Source organism: Watersipora subatra, chromosome 7 (genome assembly GCF_963576615.1).
Source record: "Watersipora subatra chromosome 7, tzWatSuba1.1, whole genome shotgun sequence".
Classification (NCBI taxonomy): domain Eukaryota; kingdom Metazoa; phylum Bryozoa; class Gymnolaemata; order Cheilostomatida; family Watersiporidae; genus Watersipora; species Watersipora subatra.
The window spans coordinates 49,984,540-50,007,337 of record NC_088714.1 but is presented as its reverse complement, the minus strand read 5'-3'; the positions used below and the strand labels follow the sequence as shown (position 1 = coordinate 50,007,337).

General features: G+C 34.6%; 1 protein-coding gene across 1 annotated transcript in view; it reads left to right on the top strand.

Moving 5' to 3' along the window:
* Positions 1-22,798, top strand: part of LOC137399444 (inactive tyrosine-protein kinase 7-like) — a 61,600-nt gene that overhangs the window by 12,511 nt on the left and 26,291 nt on the right. The window contains exon 2 of the mRNA XM_068085563.1: positions 20,066-20,201. Coding sequence (XP_067941664.1) covers positions 20,066-20,201 — 136 coding nt within the window. The remainder of the gene's footprint in view (positions 1-20,065; positions 20,202-22,798) is intronic.

Genomic DNA, 22,798 nt, shown 5'->3' with positions numbered 1-22,798 from the left:
TTTTATGCTTTAGAAGAGCAAACAGGTTTGTAATAAAAGAATACATTTAGGCCTACTTCCTAGGCATCAATAATTGTTGTTTAAGTCATGCTGCCAGCAGTTTTATAGTTACTGTTTAATTCTTTTGCTACCAAGACTGCGCAATTGACCAATTAGATAAGACCATGAGATAGACCAACCTTTGATCAGTAAAGTATATAATAAAATGTGTAATGGTATGCTGTATTAACTGCTTTACAACCCATACTGCATCTCTTTAGTAGTTTAATCAATGAACAGTTGATTACCTGTATGATATAAACACTTTCTGTATTGCTTTACAATGTATATTTAGAGAATGTCAGAGCCAACAAACTTTGTATTGATTGCGATCATTACAATTTTTGAGACTGTAAATTTAACGCTACTAAGATATAAAAAGCTATTAAATCACTTTCAGTTTATCGGTGTGAGGGGAGTACCTGATTGGCTATACATATGTAGGGAGTATCTGATTGGCTACACATGTGTAAGAAGTATCTGATTGGCTACACATGTGTAAGGAGTATCTGATTGGCTATACATAAGCTTTTTTTTATTGCACGCATAATTGATTAAAACAGTGCGGTCCCGGATTATAATGTCTCTGTTGTAAGATTTCATGGCCTTACAATACCACACACAATGTTTTTTTGCCCCATCCATACAACATTCTTTTGCCATACTAACAAAACAATTTCTCGAAATTCAAAATTGGCAGTTGGTGTGATGAATACGGCAAAATAATAAAAATGCCAATAAGCTGTTTGCCGAAATCCCTCTCACAACACCTGAAAGAAATACGATGCTCGCTCTGTCTTTTAGTCCAGTGTGATTCGTTATACTCTATAGCGAAAACGAAACCGTAAACAGAGAGATGACGAAATTTTAGACGATGACAAAGTTGAAGTTTAGTAAAATACGTACTAAAATTGAGCTTTTAGTATGTATTTAGTAAGCTAAATTCCTTTAATCTAAATTTAAAGTTTATGCTGCACATGTCTCAAAGGTAAGAACTCCCCACATTACATACTGCACATAGTACATTGTAAGGTTACATTTTATTCCAGACCATGACCACTAAGTACACTAAAGTTACTGTAGGTAACTATAATTACTAAGGTTACCATATTATTTTGTTACGAGTTTTCAATATGCACAGTACGTATAAGGGGTATTTGCATTAGATAATTATTATGGGTTTCTGTACCCTTCTATATGACATTTTCGCTATACAATGCCAACACTGGAGCGAATTAAAATTGTATAGCAAGAATCCGCTACACAATAGAATTTACTTTGATTGGGTTACCGATAGAATAGAATAAAATATAAATATAATTTGTTGACGGGCAAGCGCATGCATGGAGACGCATCATCAAAACCGATGGCCTGAACACTTTATAAACATGTTAAAAGTTTGAGGCTGCAATGCTTAATCTTCGTTGACAACAAACCTGTTGTTGTAGGCTAAAATAATTTATTAGATTTGTTCACACAGCCATTAATAGAGTAATTACCATGTTGCTCACCTATTACTGAAAGCGGCATGAAGAAGATAACTCCAAGTTTCTGGATGCAGTACTAAAATGTTAGATTTGAACCAAAATTTAATTTAGCTTTCACTAAAAATCGTTTGTGTACCTCGACCAATCCGATGCAAAATGCAAATTAGAGTTTTAACTAAAACTCATTTTTAAAATAAGCCTCTGCATTTCTGTTTTTATAACTTTCTTTTTCTTTCTATTTATGAATTGAGTTCCCTTTTTGTTTGATTTAAAGTAAAAAAAAGAGCTACTATTGAGCAGCAGGCCTCTGGCAGTCAACCTGATTATAGCATCTCAGTCACAACTTTTTTCTGTTTTCTGTTATATGATTTCCTTGAGAGTAATAGGGCTATGTAAAAAAAAAAAATTTTCTTCATTCTTGGGAAGTGAACAAACCTTTGTTTGGCCTACTCTTAAATCAAGTGAACCATGAGAGGATAACTTCAACTGAGAAACATGAAAAGTCCTTTCAGGTTTATAAGACAGTTGAGTCAAATGAGCCATGTGCATAATCCAGTTACATTTCAAACTTTCAAACACCATCCATGGTGGTTTTTTTCTTACTACTCATATATTTTGCATCTACTACCAAAGGCATCCATTTATAATTATATCGTCTTTGGTAGTGCATCAGCATGCAAATAATAATTTTGTTACCCAATAATAATTTACATTCGGGCAATGTGCAGTAACAGTGAAATTGCAGTATAGGCGCTTAGAAAGTCGGCAGTGTCAGCTGACCCACAGTAAAAACTTCCTACTCATACTACAGTACACATGCAGTTTTAAGTTGTGAGGAATGCACATTTGTAGCATGCGTGAATTGCTAGATTTCAGACAATGCATCATAGAAGCAAATATGCAGTAGATAACAGTGAGCAGTTTGCAGTAGAAACACAGTTGCAGTATTATTATATTTTTACTGCAATGTACTGTTGTACTGCAATGCAAAATTACTGTGTACTGCACTGCAATGAAGCAGTGCAATTCTAATGCGTCTCAACCCTTAATTTTTTATTGTCTGAGCGGGCCTCTATGCAAAAGATATTGGTCACGCAAAAGGGCATGCAGAAGCATTCATTTATTCCAATGCACCTACATAATTGGAATTATCCTCTATATGCCGCTTTCAGCAATTTGCAATTGACATATTAATAGAGGCCTGATAAAAACACATTGAAATGCATGTCAGTAGAGATAAAACTAACTCACCTGTGATTGTCGGAAGTAGTTGATTATAATGATATAACAAAATAATATATTAAAATGATGTAATGTAATAATCCCACGGCCAAAGACGAGCAAAGCGATTGGTTGGGAGATTTATGATAAATGCACATGTGCACACCACTCCCAAAAATTATTCATTAACAGCCGTCGCAAACCCTTGTACCGAAATCTCATCAACAAATTTAACCATTTTTGTGTTGAGCCGTTTAAATATAATAACGATACAAAACACATATAAACCTTTTTAAATATGTTACCAAGTCTTTGAAAGGATACCGCAATACCCTAAAACTAACCCATCTGATCAGATTATACATAAATAGGCAGATTAATTCGGCCTTAAATCAAAATAAAAAATTTACAAGCCTAATGTAATTAAAAATAAGACCGGCAAATGAAACGCCGATAAAGCCGTGCGACAGACAATAAAAATATTAAGTCTCCAGCATTTTACGAGAAAAACATGGAAATTTCACCAGTCTATAGCATTGTTTAATTGCCGAAGGTTTTGTGCAATTAACGTAGACTGTTTGAGGCGTAGACCGGTTTACTGGTACGAAAATGTGGTACACAGTTTATCAGCCTACGTTTTTTGTCCAATTACCGAAGGTTTTTTAAATTATCTAGAACATTAGCCAGATTTCTTTACATCTTATCTACAAGCTAGGGCAGAACTACAATGCCCCTTTATGATAAGAATATTTCTTTATTTCACTCCTGTTTGCAGAAAACTTCCAGACTCGTGAATGCTAATGCTTGCTTTCTGTTACATATCGCTGTCAAAACCATTCTACATTCACAACACAACCAATTTTCAAACTGTATATTACACGGCAGCTTGCCGTTTTACTTTTAATATTGCATTTCAGAGATATAATAAACATATTTCTTTATTGCAGTTGCTAGTTAAATTACGTACAGTAGGTTAGGTCTACAGCTTAAATTAATATTTATTTTATTGCTGTAAAACATAGGTTTGAGATAATAGTAGATTAGGTCTGATTTTTATACAACCTTTTGTTTTGCATAATTGACCTTTTGAATTTCATTTCAAAACAACTTGACAATTACCATGAACATACAACCTCCTAGAGCACCACGTCATCGCATTGGCCGTCCACGTGTCTTCCAATTATTACGGAGGAGGAGAAATAGAAGGCCCTCACAGCAACCATCAACATCAAATGCTAATGTTCAACAAAGCGCTACTCAAAATAATAACAACAACTCATCTGATTCAGAGAAATCTTTAGTAGACGCTGTAGGCTTCGCCTACAACACCTAACTAAAGAATTCTACTTTTGTGGAATTCTGACCTTTTGTAACTACTTTTTCAACAACCAGCAGTACCCTTTCTTTTTTCCATTATCACTTTGGTCGTGGGCTGTATGACAGGGGAATTTCTAGTATAATATAATGTTATAATATAATGATATAATGCAATGATATAAAATATTGATATAATATATTGATATAATATAATGACATCTACACCATTTTTTTAAGTTTCAGCGCTAGCTGGTTTTGGTCAATATTGACTTTCAAATGATGATCCCAACAAAGCTACACAAACTATTTCTTTATGAAAAAATATTATTACCAACACAAATGATTGATGTTCCACGTGGCAATGCAAATATCATGACTATACTCCATTAATTGGAGTGGAAAATTCAAAAAGGACGCCAAGACCTTTGAATGTCTAAGGCCAATTCTCATTGGTCAACTTATTTTTTAACTCGATGCATAATAAAGTAGCCTCAGTCAGTGTAGTCACAGCTAGAATCTACACTATTTGTCATTCATCCATTTTGTCAGTCACTATGGCTCCATGATGCATATTTGGAGTCGTGTGCACGTTGAGTTACAATGAGATGTGTTTAAATGAAAATTCACATGATGCCGATTAATGTGGGCGCTTTGTTAGAAAAGATAAAGAATTATTCGCTAGAGGTCACAGTGGTGTGTCTTGTCAAATCAAAAAAAGAATGCCGAAATTGTAGGAAATGTTTTAAATAGCATAGTTGGCGCTGCCTTTTCTTGTGCATCATTCGCAAAGGTCGTTTCTATTATTCACAAGTATGAATAATTTGATAAAGATTTGCAAGTACAAAAACTTGTTTCACTAGAGTAATTTTCAGATTAATACAAAAAACCTCAGCTTAGCATAAAAGCAAACTAGATTCACATGTAGTTAGTATCAATGCTGAAGTGCCTTCACACAAAGGAGTTGCTCACCCTTTGTTTCCCTAGAGCATTATAATGTCTAGAGTCTAGACAGTGTTGGGTAATGGGCTATCTGACTTCATCAGAGTTTAAAAAAACTTGTGTTTCATTACAAAATATATTCTAGATCAATACTTTAAAAAAATTTAATAGGCCCTTATGCATAAAATATCTTTCAGAATTTTCTTAAAATTTCTTGAAATTTTCAGATTATTTTCTTGGTTATTTATTTCTTGGTTTAGAATATTTCTTTGGTTGGATATATTTCTTTGGTTTTAGCATCGTTTAAAGCTAGTCATGAGCCTACCATAAACTTTTCTGCAGCATCTTAAATGTTTTCAGAATTGTCTGTTAACGCTATTCAAGAGAAAACAACTACAAATTGTGACCATCAAACAAAGCTGTCATGTAATGCAATTCCTTCTGAGCTGTTGGCTGTTCAACGCTTTGCTTACAGTCTCTTCTGCAATATTTTCGCTGTCGGCTCTAGACCCATGCTGTCTCTGAGTCAGCAGGCCAATAGATGAAAAGGCTGAAACTTAATTAATACGCCCAGATGGACTTATTTAATTATGGCTATAAACACTCATTCATGATGCACCAAATTCAATTAGACAACACCTACTATAAGTCCTCTACTAAATGCCAAATGTGATACAAGCCTTTCAATTAATAAAACACCATTTATTCATAAAAACAATAGAACAGGTGAGCTCTGTTTAATGTTGGGTTAGTTAGACTAAGAGCAAGTTTACCATGATGGTGTCGGGTAGATGAATAGGCAAATTGAGTTGGTTTCATTTCAATGAAAAGGGGATAGTGCGTTCTTTGTTCAGGCGTATCCGGATTTATAGCTTACTCGCGTTGAGTATGTGCAATGAAGCATAGACAAACAGATACGCTTTAGCGTTAGTGTTTGACTACACCACTCAGACGTTGTTCGGTATTTGAAGAGAAACCGCTTTATGTTTTACGCTCATTATTCCTTTGACTACTAGTACAGAGCTGTCTTTGATGTCTGCTACCCACTCTACCTATAGGATATAATTACACACTGATTTACTTTCTGCAAATCATGAAGCCGAGCTTGTATCGTCTCTCGATATTGTCATGGACCTCTATCATAATCATCTCGGTGGATATATTTCATTTCTCTGCTGCAGAACCATGTGAGTTATTTTTATATTTTTGTTGTTTAAAAGTCAACCAAATCAGCATATTCCGTTTTTCAGAGGTATAACACGGCAGTAAACCTGAAATGACTTCTCATATCTGAAACATTCTTTTTGTACCCTACGGAAATATTCCGATAAAAAATAGTATAAAAATGTTATGGCTCTGATCTAAATCACAAACATAGCACTCTATGTGTAGTTAAATCTTTTCTTGCACAGATTGTAATCAAGTAATGCTGCTAGCATGGCCATAGCATATCATCACAAGCTATGCTGTTATCAAACTTTGTAATGGGCTTGGAGTGATGCATTGTACAAAAAAAACATATGTAAAGAATTTCCTGTCCAGGCTGAACAGCCTGCCTAATTGTTCTGTGTTGTGGTCATGATCATAAGGAGGTGATAGCTGCCGACTAGGGAAGCACTGGCACTCTCCCTGGCAGCTTTAGTAGCTCTTTGGGTTCTTAGGTCGCCATAATATCAAACGATTATCCTTAATCATAAGGCTATTGTTTATTTTTCAAACCTTTTCATTCCTTTATGTTAACTTAAGAGATAAGACTATTTTATCCCATTGTAAGAGCAAAGAACTTTACACCAGTGTATAGCTCACAAGAGCCTCTGTGACTCACATTGGTTGTCCTTTATGTTTGTTTATTGATAAGGGCAACCACCAGCTTTGCTCAACCGATTATAATTATTTGGGCTTTGTATGAAAAAACTAACAACAAAGTATTCGCTATGAAAGCGTTTGCTGTTTGAAGATTTTTCAGGAACTTTGACGTAATACAATGTGGTTTTTGATTTGCTATGCGTATAAGTGCGCGTGCATTTATTTTTTATTTGTATCCCCTTACCTTTCACCATTTGAAAATATGCCTGATGGTTTTTGCTTTGAAGAGAGTAAATGTTAGTACAGTAACCATTCGCTACTTCATGGATCACCTTTCGCAGTTTCAGAGCTCCACCGGCTACAAAAAATTAAATAATAAACATAAAATACATGACTCTCTTTCTTATTCTGACTCAGTGAGATCTCTTTGTGTCCATCATTAAACTAGAAGTCAATGAAGTTTTTTATTTTTTGCTATATTTTGTGAAATATACAACTACGATGGGCTTGTGCCACTTTGTATCATATTATGGGTAGTCATGGCAATGTAATAATTTTGAGGACCATCGTTGTCAAAATTTTCCAATTAACCTACATGAAAAGAAAATGCTCACGATTAGTAAAAATGTGATTTTACCAGATATGGTTTTCTTCTTGCAGAATTGTATTTTGCAGGATTTTACTTACTGCGGGAAGCACAGGTCACAATTAACCACATAAATGACGGAATACCGTATGCAAAACCATGTCGTGTCGGTTAACTTCTGTTAACAGTAAATAAGCACATGCACAGCGATGCATCTGCAAAGACCTTGACTGTGGTCTTTAAAATATTCCAATACTCTTAGGCTATGACACACAATCTCTTGCTTTATGACAAACACAAATGTTCCATTTAACTCATTCGTAGGTTATCACTCAATAATTGCCGTGTTGGTCGCAACTTGTTGAGCACGGCATGCAAAGGATAAGTCCAAGTTATATTGATATGCATAGGATTAAATGCATGCTTGTTAAGTACTACATTTCCAATAGGTATTCCTTTGATATTTTGTCATGCGCAACTGTCTTACGCGCGTGCGTGTGGTAGAGACCTAAAAGTTTTGCTGAATAAATAGAGACTTTGAGTGATGAATATCATTCGTCAACAGTGCTGACTTGATCAATGCATTATGACAGGCGAATTATCACTTGTGACTAGCAAGATTTCATCTTCCTACATATTGTGTATTTGCTAAATACATTTCATATAGACATTCAGTAAGAAAAAGTTGTGATAACTCCCTTTTACTGCAAATGGAATGTTGTAGACTGGTTTGTTACTATCTGTTTCAAAAGCATTGGCAAAGTTGGCGCAATATATATGGTTAGACTGTGAGTCAATTAGTTTATATCTCAATGCGAGTTGGTACGTCATAGCATGTCTTTATCTTATTCAACAATCATTCCTATTATTTTGATTATTTTTGTTTGTTGTAAACCTTTTGTTTCAGTCATGCGTGCAAACAGAAAGGGGCATGCTAAAATTGACAAAACTATCTTATAACTCAAAGAGCAAAGAGGCTCACCCATTATTCACCCCAGCTCATCCGCGCTGTCTATAAGTGACAAGCACCAACCCCTTTGTCATAAACTCGCTCAAATGCAAATTAATGTGCTATGCATAACTCACAGTGTTTCCATTGTACCGATGATGCAAATTTGGAGTTGTGTGCACAAGTTGAGTTACTGCGTGATAGGTGTTTCAACGGAAATCCACAAGTCACGGAATAGCATGAGTGATTTGTTAAAAAAGGTAAGGAATTCTATGCCAGAGGTCATAACAGAATATCTTGCGCGACAATTTTTGCACATCATTCACAAACGTCTCTTCAATCTTTTCAAGCATAAAAAATTCGATAAAAGTTTGTGAATAACGAAACTCGCTTGACTGAGAGCTTTTGCTGTTTTCATGTTATAGATTAATGGTATCATAGGAACATAGTAATTCGGAGCACCACGCCAACTAAATTTTTTTAAATATTTGGCTTGGGTATGAATGCGCCACTAATAGGTTTCCCATGTATGACAAGACAACTCAACTCTCTAGTGTATGAGGTAGTTTTTTCTATGGCCACGTATTATTTTTTGGAATCGAAAATAGTGATACTATTTTATTGCTATAGAGAACAAGTTAAGACCTTTTGATCTGCAAAACTAAAAACTCACAACAAAAATTTATTTATTTCAATGGCAAAATTTGCTTAAAAAATTTATTTGTTTGGTTCCTTGTAAGATTTTCTCAATTGACGGCTCAGGCAGAGATGCTCTAGTTGGCATTTCCCAGATGATGCGTTATAAGAATGTTCAAAAGCTCAAATTAGTAGAGCTTTATTTGGATAAGGCTTTTAATCACTCTACTTAGCACACTTTCAAAGGTCTGCGCAACCAGCTGGTCCACGCTCCAAGTGAGCAAAACTTTGCTCTGCACACAGGTTGCCCCCCCCCCCCCCCCCCCCCCGCCTGGGATCAATTAAACCACTAAACTAGCAGCTGAAACTTTTCAATAAACCAGTTCAAACTATATCGCAGTCAGTCGCCATTAATCAAACAATACATAGGTGATCGCTTGTGATAACAGGAAGGCAACTGTAATAGATCAAGCAAGGCGTTCCAGCCGATCATCATCATCGAAGTGGTGCCCATTGCACAGACTGTTGTAGATACACTAGGTGAACCATTGGGAAATTTTAACAGCTGCAGTTCTTTCCAACATATTTGGGTTGCTTCTTTAATATAACACGGGTGTGAAGTCAAATCTTGTCATGTGAATCTAAATTAGTTGTTGTACAGTACAACAGACCTCATCGGCTAGCAAAATTTATCCGATACACAATAGAATGTAAATAACAGTTTCATTAAATAATAAAATGTAAAAATCTACTTCAAGAAATCTTAAGCTAGCCTGAGCTCTCTGGCATTGAGTTGGCTAATAACTGAAGCTTTGCTACTAGGGCAAGGCAGTTAAATTTAAGTAACCAGATTTCGTAAGGCAGCATACATCAATAATTCGGCTTACTGATGGTTGGAAATTGACCACTATGTTAGAGAATAATTTTGCATACACTCACAAGCAAACCTTTTCATAGGGTGCCTATATCAATGCTTTTTGTGCATTACTTAGTATCACTTTAGATTGTTGACACTTTTGTACCAATCTGAGAGCTGACAACGACATCTCTAAAGAAATATACCAATGACTTAAAGCATTGATATTAGTTTGCTCTCATGTATAATATTGAATTTTGTACGAAATGTTTGATTATGTTTCGATCAACAATTGAGGCAAGGAAATTTGATGAAATAAGTCAAAAACATTTGATTCTTAGATGTAGTAATGCGTAAAGGCTGGTCCACACTGTATCGCCACATGTCAGTGTTAATCACAATATACTTCAGGATAGTCTGTAATAAGAATTTTTACACTACAACAAACTCTTCCACATTTAAACCATTCAATAGTCCATGATATAGCTTTCTCATTATAAAAAGTGGTCCCGAAAATAATGAAACACTTGTCCCGCAGCAACTGCGATGAAAGAAAATACAGATCGAGCAATGCACGACAGCCAATCATCATTGACAGAGGTGCACACTGCATAGGCGAACTGTTAAGAAAAGTTTGACAGCTGCAAGTTTTCTCGACGTATCCGCTTCGATGATGCCATCGGTTGCCGTGTACACAAACGACAAATAATTGCCAAGGAGACAACATCGATATATGACGATATACCGTGAATCAGCTTTGAGAAAGGTTAGACTAGAGTGGTTTTGCACTGAGCTCTATATTTTATTTCTAGCTCCAGTAAAAAACTTATGCATGAATGTACATTATCTTTTAGAAAAACATTTCATGCTAGCTAAGAGCTCGTTAACATTTCATACACGCATAACTACTAGCTCTTTGTTACTAACAAGCATCCACTCCTTGTAATAATTGATTCATTCTACTGCACTTAGTTATTCACAGTTAGTATTAGTATCAATCTGGCAAATACTGAGCTCAGCTCTGAAGAATGAGAACTGAGAACTTGTAAGGATCTGCGAAAACAGCGATAGATTAGGTAGAACAAAAGAAAGCTGTTAGCAAACTTGTCCAGCTGCAGAACAAAGAGCGGTAATGGAATATTTGAATAGATCAAACGATGATGTCGTGAATGAGACATCTTACAAAAGTTTAGTCTCTGTGGGATTTATCCGAGACAACGATAGGTGATGGAAACAAGCATTGTGCGTTAACGCATTAAAGACTAAACTTTTATGTACAAGTGGTTCCTCTGGTTCGAGACCGTGATAACAACTTTTTATCAAATGTAAAAAAACTACAAATATCACAATTTTTTTGCCCTGTATATTATATTGAAGTTCCACGCTGGCCGGATTCAATGAAAAAACCAAAACTCTAACAAAGTCAATAGTTTATTTCCCACTTTTTCAAGTAACTGATGTTTTATAGGTAACTGAAGTTACATAATGATTATATTACACCGAGTCTAATAGAGAGTGTGGATTTGTCATGAATATAAACAACAAATAGTTTTAATGTGAAGATCTGTTTACTTCTTTTTGCTGAGAAAAAACCTTTTTATCTTAGTCTCTTTCGATCTTTCATTATCAAAAACTTTAATCAGCGTGTCCCTAAAAACTAATGTTCTGTCTTCAGACTCTTTTTATTTCCCGGTTGGTTAGCAGTAATATCGGTCTTTTGGCAATATTTGAGAATCAATAAGTTTAAAAATTTGAAATTAGAATAGCAACCTATTCTTTAAAGTGGGAGAAAAATTTCATATTCCCATATAAGCCAGAAGTTCAAAAAACAAAACGTCACAGCCAAGTTTGCTTGAATGTAGGATCAGGGAGAAGACAACTTCTTGAATTATCTCAGGCTCAGGTTTCAGCGTGTTGAAGAATTATGTAAAAAGACATAAGCATGACCATTGTCTTCAGAAAAATTAATAAAAGTTGCTTTCAACAAATCTTTTGAATAAGATTCTAAGCAGGAAAAAAATTAGGATTCGAAACCGTGATCTGTTTTTTAGCAAAATTATGCAGTATAACTTTGACATTTTAAATTTACAGTTTGTAATATCATGCAGCGATAGGACTTTGAGTCTAGAAGGAACAAAGCTACCCTGAGAAAAACAAATGATTCATGAAATTTATTGATGTGAAGCCATCAAAGGAGTTTTAGGAAAAGTTTTGACGGAACTTGTCGTTACCATGGCAACTACTGAATGGGCAGTCTAAAGTTACCAAGGACTAATTCAATATTTATATGCAAGAATTTAGGACTGTGATTGAGCACGGAGCTCTTTGATAAGTGAGCTGTCAGTTATTGTAAATTAGTCGTCTTTGATTTCATTTAACCGCACTGATCAAGTTCTGGTAACCATTCAGAAAAGGCCATCATTGAAGTTCCATCATCAGCCTAAACAACAACGATTAAAGAGTTTTTATTAATTTGATTTATAGGCTATTTTTTCTGTCATCACTCCTTGAAGGTTGGCTGTTTTGCTCAGCTCTCAGTTCCGGATCAGGGAATTTCAGGAATTGCTAGGAATTGTTAGTTGACTAGATACAAAAATTGAAATGGACTTAATCAAAATTTTGCCTCACTTGTGGACTTCACTAAGAGTGTGTATATGTATAAACCTTTTATTGGCATTGGTAATTGTAAAACCAATGATGTTTTTCGTTACATTCAAACAGAAAAAAATGAACGAAGACAGAAATCTGGAATTATTGTGTGAGTTCAACAAATGTGTTTTAAAAGTTGGTAGTCCAATAGTATTTTGGAGGAGTGAGAATAGTTAATAATAATTTGTAGTAACAGAAAATTCATAAACTGAATTATACAATAGCAAATGTAGTATGTTGGTGTCATGAAACAGTAAACCATGTTTTTCATATGTATGGAAGTATAAATACAAATATTCGGAACATAGTTTACGGAGGATTTAAAACCTTTCAAACAAATGTGAAAACGAGCAAATCTGGGAAAACGCACAACATTCAAGATTTTTTTGACATGATTGATAAAGTTGTAATGACTTGACATACATGATCGGTAGTACACAAGTCTTAGTATAGATTTCTGTAAGATAAATATCGTTTTCTGCTGTCGCTATTATTAGTTAGACTGTTTTTTAATTCTGAGTGCGTCTGTTTCTAAAAAAGGATGTGTAGCAGGTGTCAGCTACCGACTGCTCCCATAGGATATTAAAAGTAATACTGTCATATAAAATTTTCATGCAAATATTCTAACAAACACCAGAAGACTCTTTTAATTGAGCAAACAACTTTTTATTATTTGCATTAATTAATACTACAACTAAATTGCTTTTTTAATTTAGACACAGTTTCTTATTTTGAATGAAAGTACAGGCTTGCGATTTTTTGAAAATAATTTAAAGCCATTAACAAGCTTTTCTGTGATGAATTCATAATATAATGTATTGACGTCATCTCCCTCCCTCCTCCTCCCCTGACACTCAACAGTTTCGGTTTGCAGAAATAGTTCAAGTTTAAAAGTGGCTTACGTTATGTAGGATTTTACTCATCAGTTCTCAGATGGCATTGTTGACCTTTGTCCTTTTGTGCGATGCCAAGTATGAGCCATCATTTTATAAAATTATTTTTAGCTCCAACTACACAACTCTTATCTTGACAATACCCCTATTTTACACTCTTTCTTTACGTGTAGCATATCCGCTTGATTATAAAAACAATGTTTTCTATATATCATTGTACACAGCTTCAGCTGTTTAAATGGTTTTCTTTTATGAGTTTGAGCATCATAATATCCAACTAGACACACTTGTAAAGTTATGTGCAGTTATTTTGCATTTCGTTTTGGTTAACATTCATACATGACGCTGTCATACTACTAATCATGTAGTACAATCAGTATATATGACTGGGTCAAGAAGAATACTGGCATCTCCAAATTAATGACGACCACATTTGATTTGAAAAGGCTCTTATAATGAGTGGTCAGTCACTGCTATGTGACCAAATATTTACTATAATAGAAGCCTGTCTATACGTTCTTCCATCTATTTAATGCCACCGTTAAATATTGGAAAAAAGTTTATACCATGCAAAATTCAAGCTCACAACTTTCAGAATGGTAGACTGACTCTTTGACAACCATCCACTGGTTTCTCAGAATATTTGTAGATATAGTTATTACACCAGGCTATTTCTTGTCTGGACACACCAGACAGTCGGAGCACTAGTGTTGTTAAAAGGTGTAGTACTAACTTCAGTGTGTTTTATAACTGACCTTTAGAGTGTTTAAAATACTGATAACAGATTGCTAGAGAACATGAAAAGTTTAAATTTTGGAATCATGAACATAATTTGTTTTTATTCAGCCCTGATGGCAGAAGGAACACCTGGCATTGTGGTGCTAGCCAGCGTCTTTGCTAGCAAAAAGATCACTATAGAATCTTCAGTTAAAACCAATTCGGTAAATTGAGTTTGTTATATGTGCTGGAAAAGACAATCTTTACCGTTAAACAGTGCCTTGTTTTTATACTTGTCTGTCCAAAACCACGGTTAGAGGTTAAAAAATTGCTATCAACAGGGTTCAAACTCGGTGGATTACAGCTTGGTAGACCAACACTTTTCCACCTTTACCAATACAATGCCCTACCACATTGTGGTATAATTGTGCAGTTAATTATTCTGCCTGATGATTTCCCATGACATATTGGACTGCCAGTGTACTAGCCTGCTTTTCTGTCTCGAGCCACAGTTCAATGTTAAGAAAAAGATCATATCATACTGGATTTGATCTCAAACTAGTTTTTAATATTAATAAATAATGGAGGACTTCCCTGTAAGGGTCCTCAATTATTGACTTCGCCTCAAGCATGCTAACTATGATGCTGTTGGATATTTGAAAACATCGTATTAACAACGAAGTACTGAAGTACTGCGTACAATGTAAACATCAATATTAGTATTATTGCGCAAATTTTTGCGATCAGAGGTTGGATTTTTATGGCCTTCATTAGGAACGTCTTCACAGCATCTTTACACAGCTCTGTTTTTAATGCACGTGTTTTAAAAATATTATCTCTGAAATAAAAATATATTAACTCCGAATTAAAAAAAAAATTTCTTACACCCTTTGACATTGACATTTGACCTTGGACGCATTTTAGGGGTGTCAGCCGCAATATAGAATTTGCGCCCTGTTGAAGCTAAAAGAGCAACAGACTAGTTTAGAAAACGCCAAGTTGTGCGACAATTTCTTCGTAGCACGTAAACTCGTCAGCTACGAATAGATGCGAGTTGTGCGACCACTCCTGTGTATCATGTAAATGCGTTTTCCTTATTCCTACAATCAGAGCGACAACTTTGAAGCTCAAAAATTCATAGCGTGTAACACTAGTGTTTAATGAACCATCTAAAGAAACCTTCGATGTAGGTCTGGTCATTTTTTAATGCCAGTCATGATTGTTCAGCATTTATTTAAATAATGATTTTATGGAGCTGAGTTCAAATATTCTTTATGGTTCACTTCACTGAGAGTCAAACGAAAGAACAAAGGAGTTGAAATGCTACCCACTGTCACGGCACTACCTTGATAGACAAAGAAGCAATTTGATGTGGTTTTTTTAACAGCTGAGCCTGTCTCCAGTGGTTCCTTGTGTGTCTAGCAATCTCAAAACCATTTGAGGCCACACGCTATTCTGACATCTCTTTTTAAATGGCGACGGTATAATCTGACAACCATTCTAGTGCATGAATCTGTTTCTTGGTTTATAGGCAGTAATACTTATCAATTGACCCTGTAAATTAAGCATTGTAGAAAACCATTGCGCTTGGGCCAAGTACACCTTTTTTGTACTATTGTCTAATATATTTCACTACCGCAATTGGCTCTTTATTTTGTTAAACTTTAATTGGTGATGTCCACGTTGGCTAGACAACTTTTTTTACTTAATCTTGCTAGTTTTAGGAAAATTTATCCTGCAAAATACATTTAGATGGCTTGTAACAAGTTTTAAAATTGACCCATGCTACTATCATGGTACATGTAGATATGTACAGGTGTCATTTTTGTCAGCGTAGCCATCAATTTTGCTGTAAACAGATTCTCATTTACTGAGGTCAAGTTAGCGCAAACTATATTTTTACTAATAAGTAAAATTAAAAATTGATTGTGTTTAATTGTTAAAATTTCAGTATTTTCTCTGTATATTGTTAACTCAAGGAAGATGCTGTGTAAAACTCACTATTTAATTAAAATTTTAGTGGGCTTCTGCTGTTCAACTTTAGTAAATGTACTTGCGGCAGTTCCACAAATTATATGTAAATGGCTACATTTCTATTTATGTGTGAAAAGCACAAACAATTCAGATTTTAATCAGTGAAGTGAAATGTGGATAAGACAACTCCCAGGTTAGTTTGCAAGTTTTGAGGATTGGAAAATAATGACTCTTGTGTCTGTAAAATTTGTCTGGCTCAATTATTTTCGTAAGTTCAAAAAGGTTAGTTAAAGACATCATTTTTTGCTATTGGTGCTTTTAATTATTAAAAATTCAAACATAAAAATTTGAACTTTAACTTGAAAATTTTAAACAAAATTTGTAATGGTTAAAAAAAAGCTGTTGAAATTCTGTGTTTTAAATTATTGAGTATTTCATGAATATAATTTTTTACTCTTTGTCAGCAAATTAGGATGAAAACAGTATTCTTTGATATATTTAAATTTTTCTAATAGTTAGCAATTTAAATAATTATATATTAGAAAAAAACAGAAGTATTAGTTCTAAAGGAACAATTTTATAACGAATTAGAGGTAAGATTAACCAAGGTAACATATTAGACAATAGCTAGCTTGCTACTTAATTCAAAGTAAACCAATTTAATAATATATAAGAGCTCGCAATTACTTAGAAAGCTAGCAACTGCTAAAATGTTTTGTGTTCATGAGAGAACAACTCTGGGTTGTAGTTGGTAAACTGCACAAAAATTAGTTTGTTGTTGGATTAAGATTCATGTCTTTCAGCCCGCACTAAAGCGGGAAAGATAAAAGCATTAGGTGTTCATTCATCAGATTATATTAGCCATTTATTGCTACTGTACAGTTTTAAACAAACTGCAAAATTGTTTACAGATTACAGCAAGGACAACTACAAACAAGTGCAGTTAGAGTTTCCAATTTATTGGTTCTAATACACCGTAAAACTTACAGCATTAAAATTGGTAATCAGTTAACAACCAATTCGGTAAACTACAAAATAATAAACAATAAATAAATCAGACGATTTTTGTAATAGCAAAGTTCAAAAGAGGAAGGCAAAATGTTAAAAAAAAAGGGAAAATACTTACCTATGTGCCTCTATCCAACGCAATCAATATTCCTTAATAACAGTACTGTACATCCAAGTAGAATCATATCAAACTTACATTGTGTGATCAAATTTGAAATTAAGAGATCAGCGTCGTGTCATTACGTTCCTACTCAGTAGTTCCATTCTGGACTGCTATTGGTCAAACAAATAGACTTGTGGCAACAAGAACCTATGATAAAATTGGAAGAAGAATTGCGACTGCGTGATAAAATAAACAGCTACGAAGTTCAGTGCAATGTTGAAATGAATTCAAACATAGTCACATTAATCAGGCAAATGTTGCTTCTGTTATCGTGAAGCTGAAATTCAAACAAATTTATTACAGCTAGTGTTCTGCTTACATAATATATTTGTTAATTATCAGACCTTCCGACAAAATTTCATTTTATTTTAACTTCCGACCGGTTTCTGTAGCTGTGTGTTCATTCTGAGCGATATTGTTCCGATTTTTTGTGTCAAAATTGTTGATGACTTAAAAGTCTGGTTAATTGAGTATGTTAACTAGGCCCGCCTTAAGGCTGGTTCACACTAAATCGACATATCTCGACGTTGATGCCAAAATACTTTGGTGATCATCGATGCTAACAATGTTCACACTATCACAAACCTATCGGCGTTTACATCAACAAATACTCCGTGATGTGGTGTTCTCATTGTTCTTTTTAAATTTTCCCGAAGAAACGTCTTTCTTTACGTGCTTGAATCAAATACCATTCTCGCAGTGACTATCATAGACGGAAATATATGTAAGTACCGTGTCCCAAATTGCTATTGCCATAAAGGTTCACATTAGAAAGGTAGTCGTCGATACTCGGCGAAATATCGGGAAAATTTGACAGCTGCAAACTTTCCCGACATGTCGGCATTGCTTCATTGATGCCATCAATTTTCGGTTCACATAGTCGATGATAAACACTGAAAGAAGAACGACGTCATATGGCGATATAGTGTGAACCAGCCTTTACTAAACTATTGATATGGTAAGTGTTCTTGTACGGCTATCATGTTTGATCAAAGCCATAAACTCTGCAAGCATAGTTATATGGCTGTGTAGCTTTGCCACAACCATTGTGGCAATTTCAACTATAAAATGATACTAGGATATCAAAGGGACTTATGACGAAAAACTAAAAGGTTGTTAGCTCTGTGAACAAAAGGAGTTGTGTCTCCCATGTCCTTGAGTTGGGAATGTAGGCAATCTACATCTGCTACTGCAATGATGAGTAGATAGAAGTAATTCAAATCAGCTAACATTTCAGTGCTTCAAAAAAAATCTCACCTAAGTTTTTTCAAAGGCCACAAAAAAATTCACCCAATTGTTTTCAGTTTATGCTACTAATAATGTCTGCTCTAATCTATACTCATCTGTATTTGTCTAATAATACACGGTAGGAAAGAAATAGAGATGAAAAAGCCGTAAACAAATTAGGAGTTAAAATTACTTGAGTAAAACGCTGATTTTTAGACAAGAGAGAAGTTGATGCGGTCTCTATGTGATTCATGAAGCCTGGAAGTTGTGACCACTTCTTCTTACAACCAAGCGTCAAAATAATGAAAAAATAATAAAAATGAAATAAAACTAAAAGCGTAACAGTGTTCAACAGAAAACTTACATATAAATGTACGTATAAACTTTGAATATAATCCTTCAATTGGCTATTTTATCTGTGTTCTGATTTCCAACCATTGTGAATTGCAATCGGCTGGGTGGAGTCAATCTAAGTAATAATTTAGATACTGCCTATCCACCTAATTGTTATAAATTTACTATTTTAGCACCCCGATAGTTGGCCATGTAAACTTTCTATTGGTCAGCAATATTGAATATATAAGGAATGAGACACCCCACAGATGACACTGCTCAGTAACATATGGAAATCTTCTATATTTTACTGAGCAGTGTCATCTGTGGGTTCATAGTATTAGCTCAAATGTTATTCTATGCTTGATTATATTTATTTATTAGTAAAAAGACTGTTTTAAATGTTATTTTATGTTAACAAAGACAATTGTGATGCATCTTACTATTCTAGGCTATAGAGAAGACAACTACCCAAATGTGAGTTTTGCTGATTCATCAGAGATTATAAGAAATAGAGCTTTAGCCTGAGGTTCACGAGGCCAAAGATGAATAGAGTGCAGACATTTACTATTCGGTTAACTAAAAAAGTAATAGAGTTTAGCCTGAGGTTCACGAGGCTAAAGATGAATAGAGTGCAGACATTTACTATTTGGTTAACTAAAAAAGTTTTCCTTTTACAAAGAACATTTAACAAAGCCCTCTTTCCTAGTTTTGGTTTATGCACATTTGCTACTCATTAAAAATAAGTGCAGACAACCCTGGTTTGTTTGGATTATTGCAGACTCTGATAAGTTCAGGCATCAAAAAATGTTGGACTTAGGAACTTCAGGACTGTATAGTACTGTATACTAAACAGCCTAGATTGCCTCATACACATACTCTCAGGCTACAATATGGTACAATATGCATACACAGTACACATGAGGGATTGAAATATGGTTAAAGTTCAACCTGTAATAGGATACAGTATAAAATTAACAGCAGTAATAAAAACAAACGAAAATTGCCTTACAATACTGACTCAGATGACTGACATCGTCTGGTGTGCAAGCCACCTATTGGTTAAATTTGCCATTTTTCACACAGACAAACTACACCAGAAAATCATCTGGGTGACGGACAATCATCCGAGTCCTGGATGATTGTGCAATTGAACTTCTGAGTCAGTGAAGCTTGAAGAAGTGGAGGTTGATTGTATAAATTTGGAAAGTGAATGGTTGTAAGATGTAAGCTGCAGGTAAAAATAAACTTTTTGCTTTATACAGGGATATCGGACGGCGCGAAAACTTCATTGAGAAAGCCAAAAGATGGAAATATAACCCTTCAGGATGAAGTCAGCTTAAAATGTGAGGTAGATGGATCCCCGACTCCACGGATCACTTGGTACAAAAACAAAGTCAGGTAAACGAGTCATAATTGCGACAGATAACTCCAAAAAGCATATTTTGCTGAAATGATGTACAACTAACTTGTTATAGTATTAAAATGTAATATGTTTTGTAATAGGACAGTTGCTTGTAATACTGTAGTCATACAAAGACTCTGGTGGGATTTATATGAAGCAAAGTTTTTAGATAGAATTTGCATGATTCTTGGTTACATTTCGTTGCGTTTGAAACAATTGGACACGTGGCCACAAGCTGGCTTTTCTTTAAGCGACCAAAGACTAAAGCAAACTGAAGATATATTTAGAAAATCCTCACAGGCCTTGTGCTAGAGCTGACACACACACTAAAAATGAGCATATTCTAACATGTAGAAAGATTGCTTTGTCATGATTAGCTAGCTGATCATAGCAGAATGTTTTATACCACAACCTGGAATACATTGAAAGAGAGTAGAATGTGACTTGAAAGTTTGCTAATGTTTACTCTAAAAAATGCTGCACCATTATTTAATCAACATTGTTTTTGAAAGAAATTTTCAGAAACAAATATTTAAAAAATGCAATATTTACTACAAGCTTCATACTAAAAGTTGATCTATATAAATATCAAAGAAAAGGGGTGGCGTTTATATCTGACGCTTTCAGTGTGTTCTGCTGAGTATTAATTGCAAGGTTGACATTAAATATAGCAGCATCACAGTGCTTCTTATTTTGCCTCTAGTTTCAGTCATCCTAGAAAAAATTGTATATAATGTGAGTGATCTTATTATAGTAGATTTTAATCAAGCTTGTAAATGACAAGAAAATGTTATTAAGCGAGTCTCGTATCAAGTGTTATGGTACGGCTACACTTAACGACTGTTTCGTTGGTTCTGACCAAATTCCCAAAATGAATGAAAAACACAGAATTATTCAGCTGAAATTCACAGAATTGTCAGAGCTTTTTAATTGGCTGAACAAATTATTAGCGAGCATGATTCTAGCAGCTTTTGCAATTTATATAGTTCAAGACACATAACGCAACACGCAAGAAAAATACTAGCGCGATATGCCATAATAAGTATGATGCAACTGAATTGATCGCGCTAAAAATGGCAACTCTTTTCACAAAGTGAACTTTGGCTACTAAAAAGAAATTGTTATTATTAAAAAAGAAACAATTTGTAGCCATGCTGTTTGAACAATAAAGAACCAGCAATAGCCCAATCTAAGCAGTTGTATCATATGTACTATGTTATATTGCGCTGGTACTTTTATTGTATGTCGGTATACATATCTTGGACTATACCAATCTCAAAAGCTGCTAAAACCAAGATCACTAATAGTTTGGTCAACCAATTAAAAGCGTTTCGTCAACAACTTCGGTGTGAATGCGCAGTTTTGACAATTTCTGACAGTTCTGAATTTCAGCCGAATAATTCTGTGTTTTGCATTCATTTCACAAAAAATAGTTATGCATGGCCGTACTTTAGGAGTCGACATGTGTTTAGATTGCCTTATACTAGAAGAAACCAACATTGTTACAGTTTTCTGCCAATCATATACTCATTTTCTGAGCATTTTAACTGCAATCAAATTTTGTCAACTTGAACCTTGAAACGTGTGGCAGACCAAGATGACAGTTAACTCGCCTGTCATTTTGGACTGTTCCAAGATGACAGGTGGTTGTCTAATAACTTATTATCCTTGTAAGATCACAAGGTTTCCAGTAGATAACACACTAGAAACCTTGTGATCTTTTGTCTTACTCATCTTCTATTTAATTACATTTCTCAAAAAATTTCAGAATACAATGTAAGAAATTTGTCTGCATTTCTCATGCGTATTAGTTAGTGTACTCAATAACCACAAACACTTTATGGTTTATTTAGTGTAATTGAGCAAGCGAGCATTATGAGCCAGTTGTAGGGAGCATTTAAAAATCATTGCAAAAAAATATTTAGCACATAGCATGTCATTCATAAATCATTTAGGTAGAACAGCGGTACATTTACATAGAATATGAATTAAATACATAAAATGCAGTACAAGTTGCATTTGGTGTAGACCAAACACAACTTGTATCTGCATTTGGTCCATTTCATTTCGCAAATGGACTAAAAAAGTTTTACTTCAAAACGGGCTATATTTGTAAAATGACCTCCGCCTACAGAGCTTTAAATATATTCACCTCATCACGCCTTACCACGCTAATCAATACTAACAGAAGATTTATGAGCAAGGTGATAATCACTGACCTTTGTTGGTTGCATGATTTGATTTAATCTTTTAATAGCAGCGTTTGATCTATTGGCACAGCTTGCAAATCGTGCCTCATTCATCATCAACAAGTAGGTGGTAATGGGACCAAAGCTGTGACTGAGCGCATCTGGCAGGCATTTTAGATCAATGTCGCAGCGGTAATTTATTTTGTCTGAATTGTCTACGCTTCTGTCAAACCGTTTGTAAATTGAAACTCTTTCTATTTTAACAAACCTTTTGAGGAAAATTTAAATGTACATTCGCTATTTTTAAACACTTTTTATTTTATACCCTCTTTTTGCATATATTTTTCATTTGTTCATATCATGAAAGGAGAGCTGCACACTTATTCCAGTACAGAATTAATGCC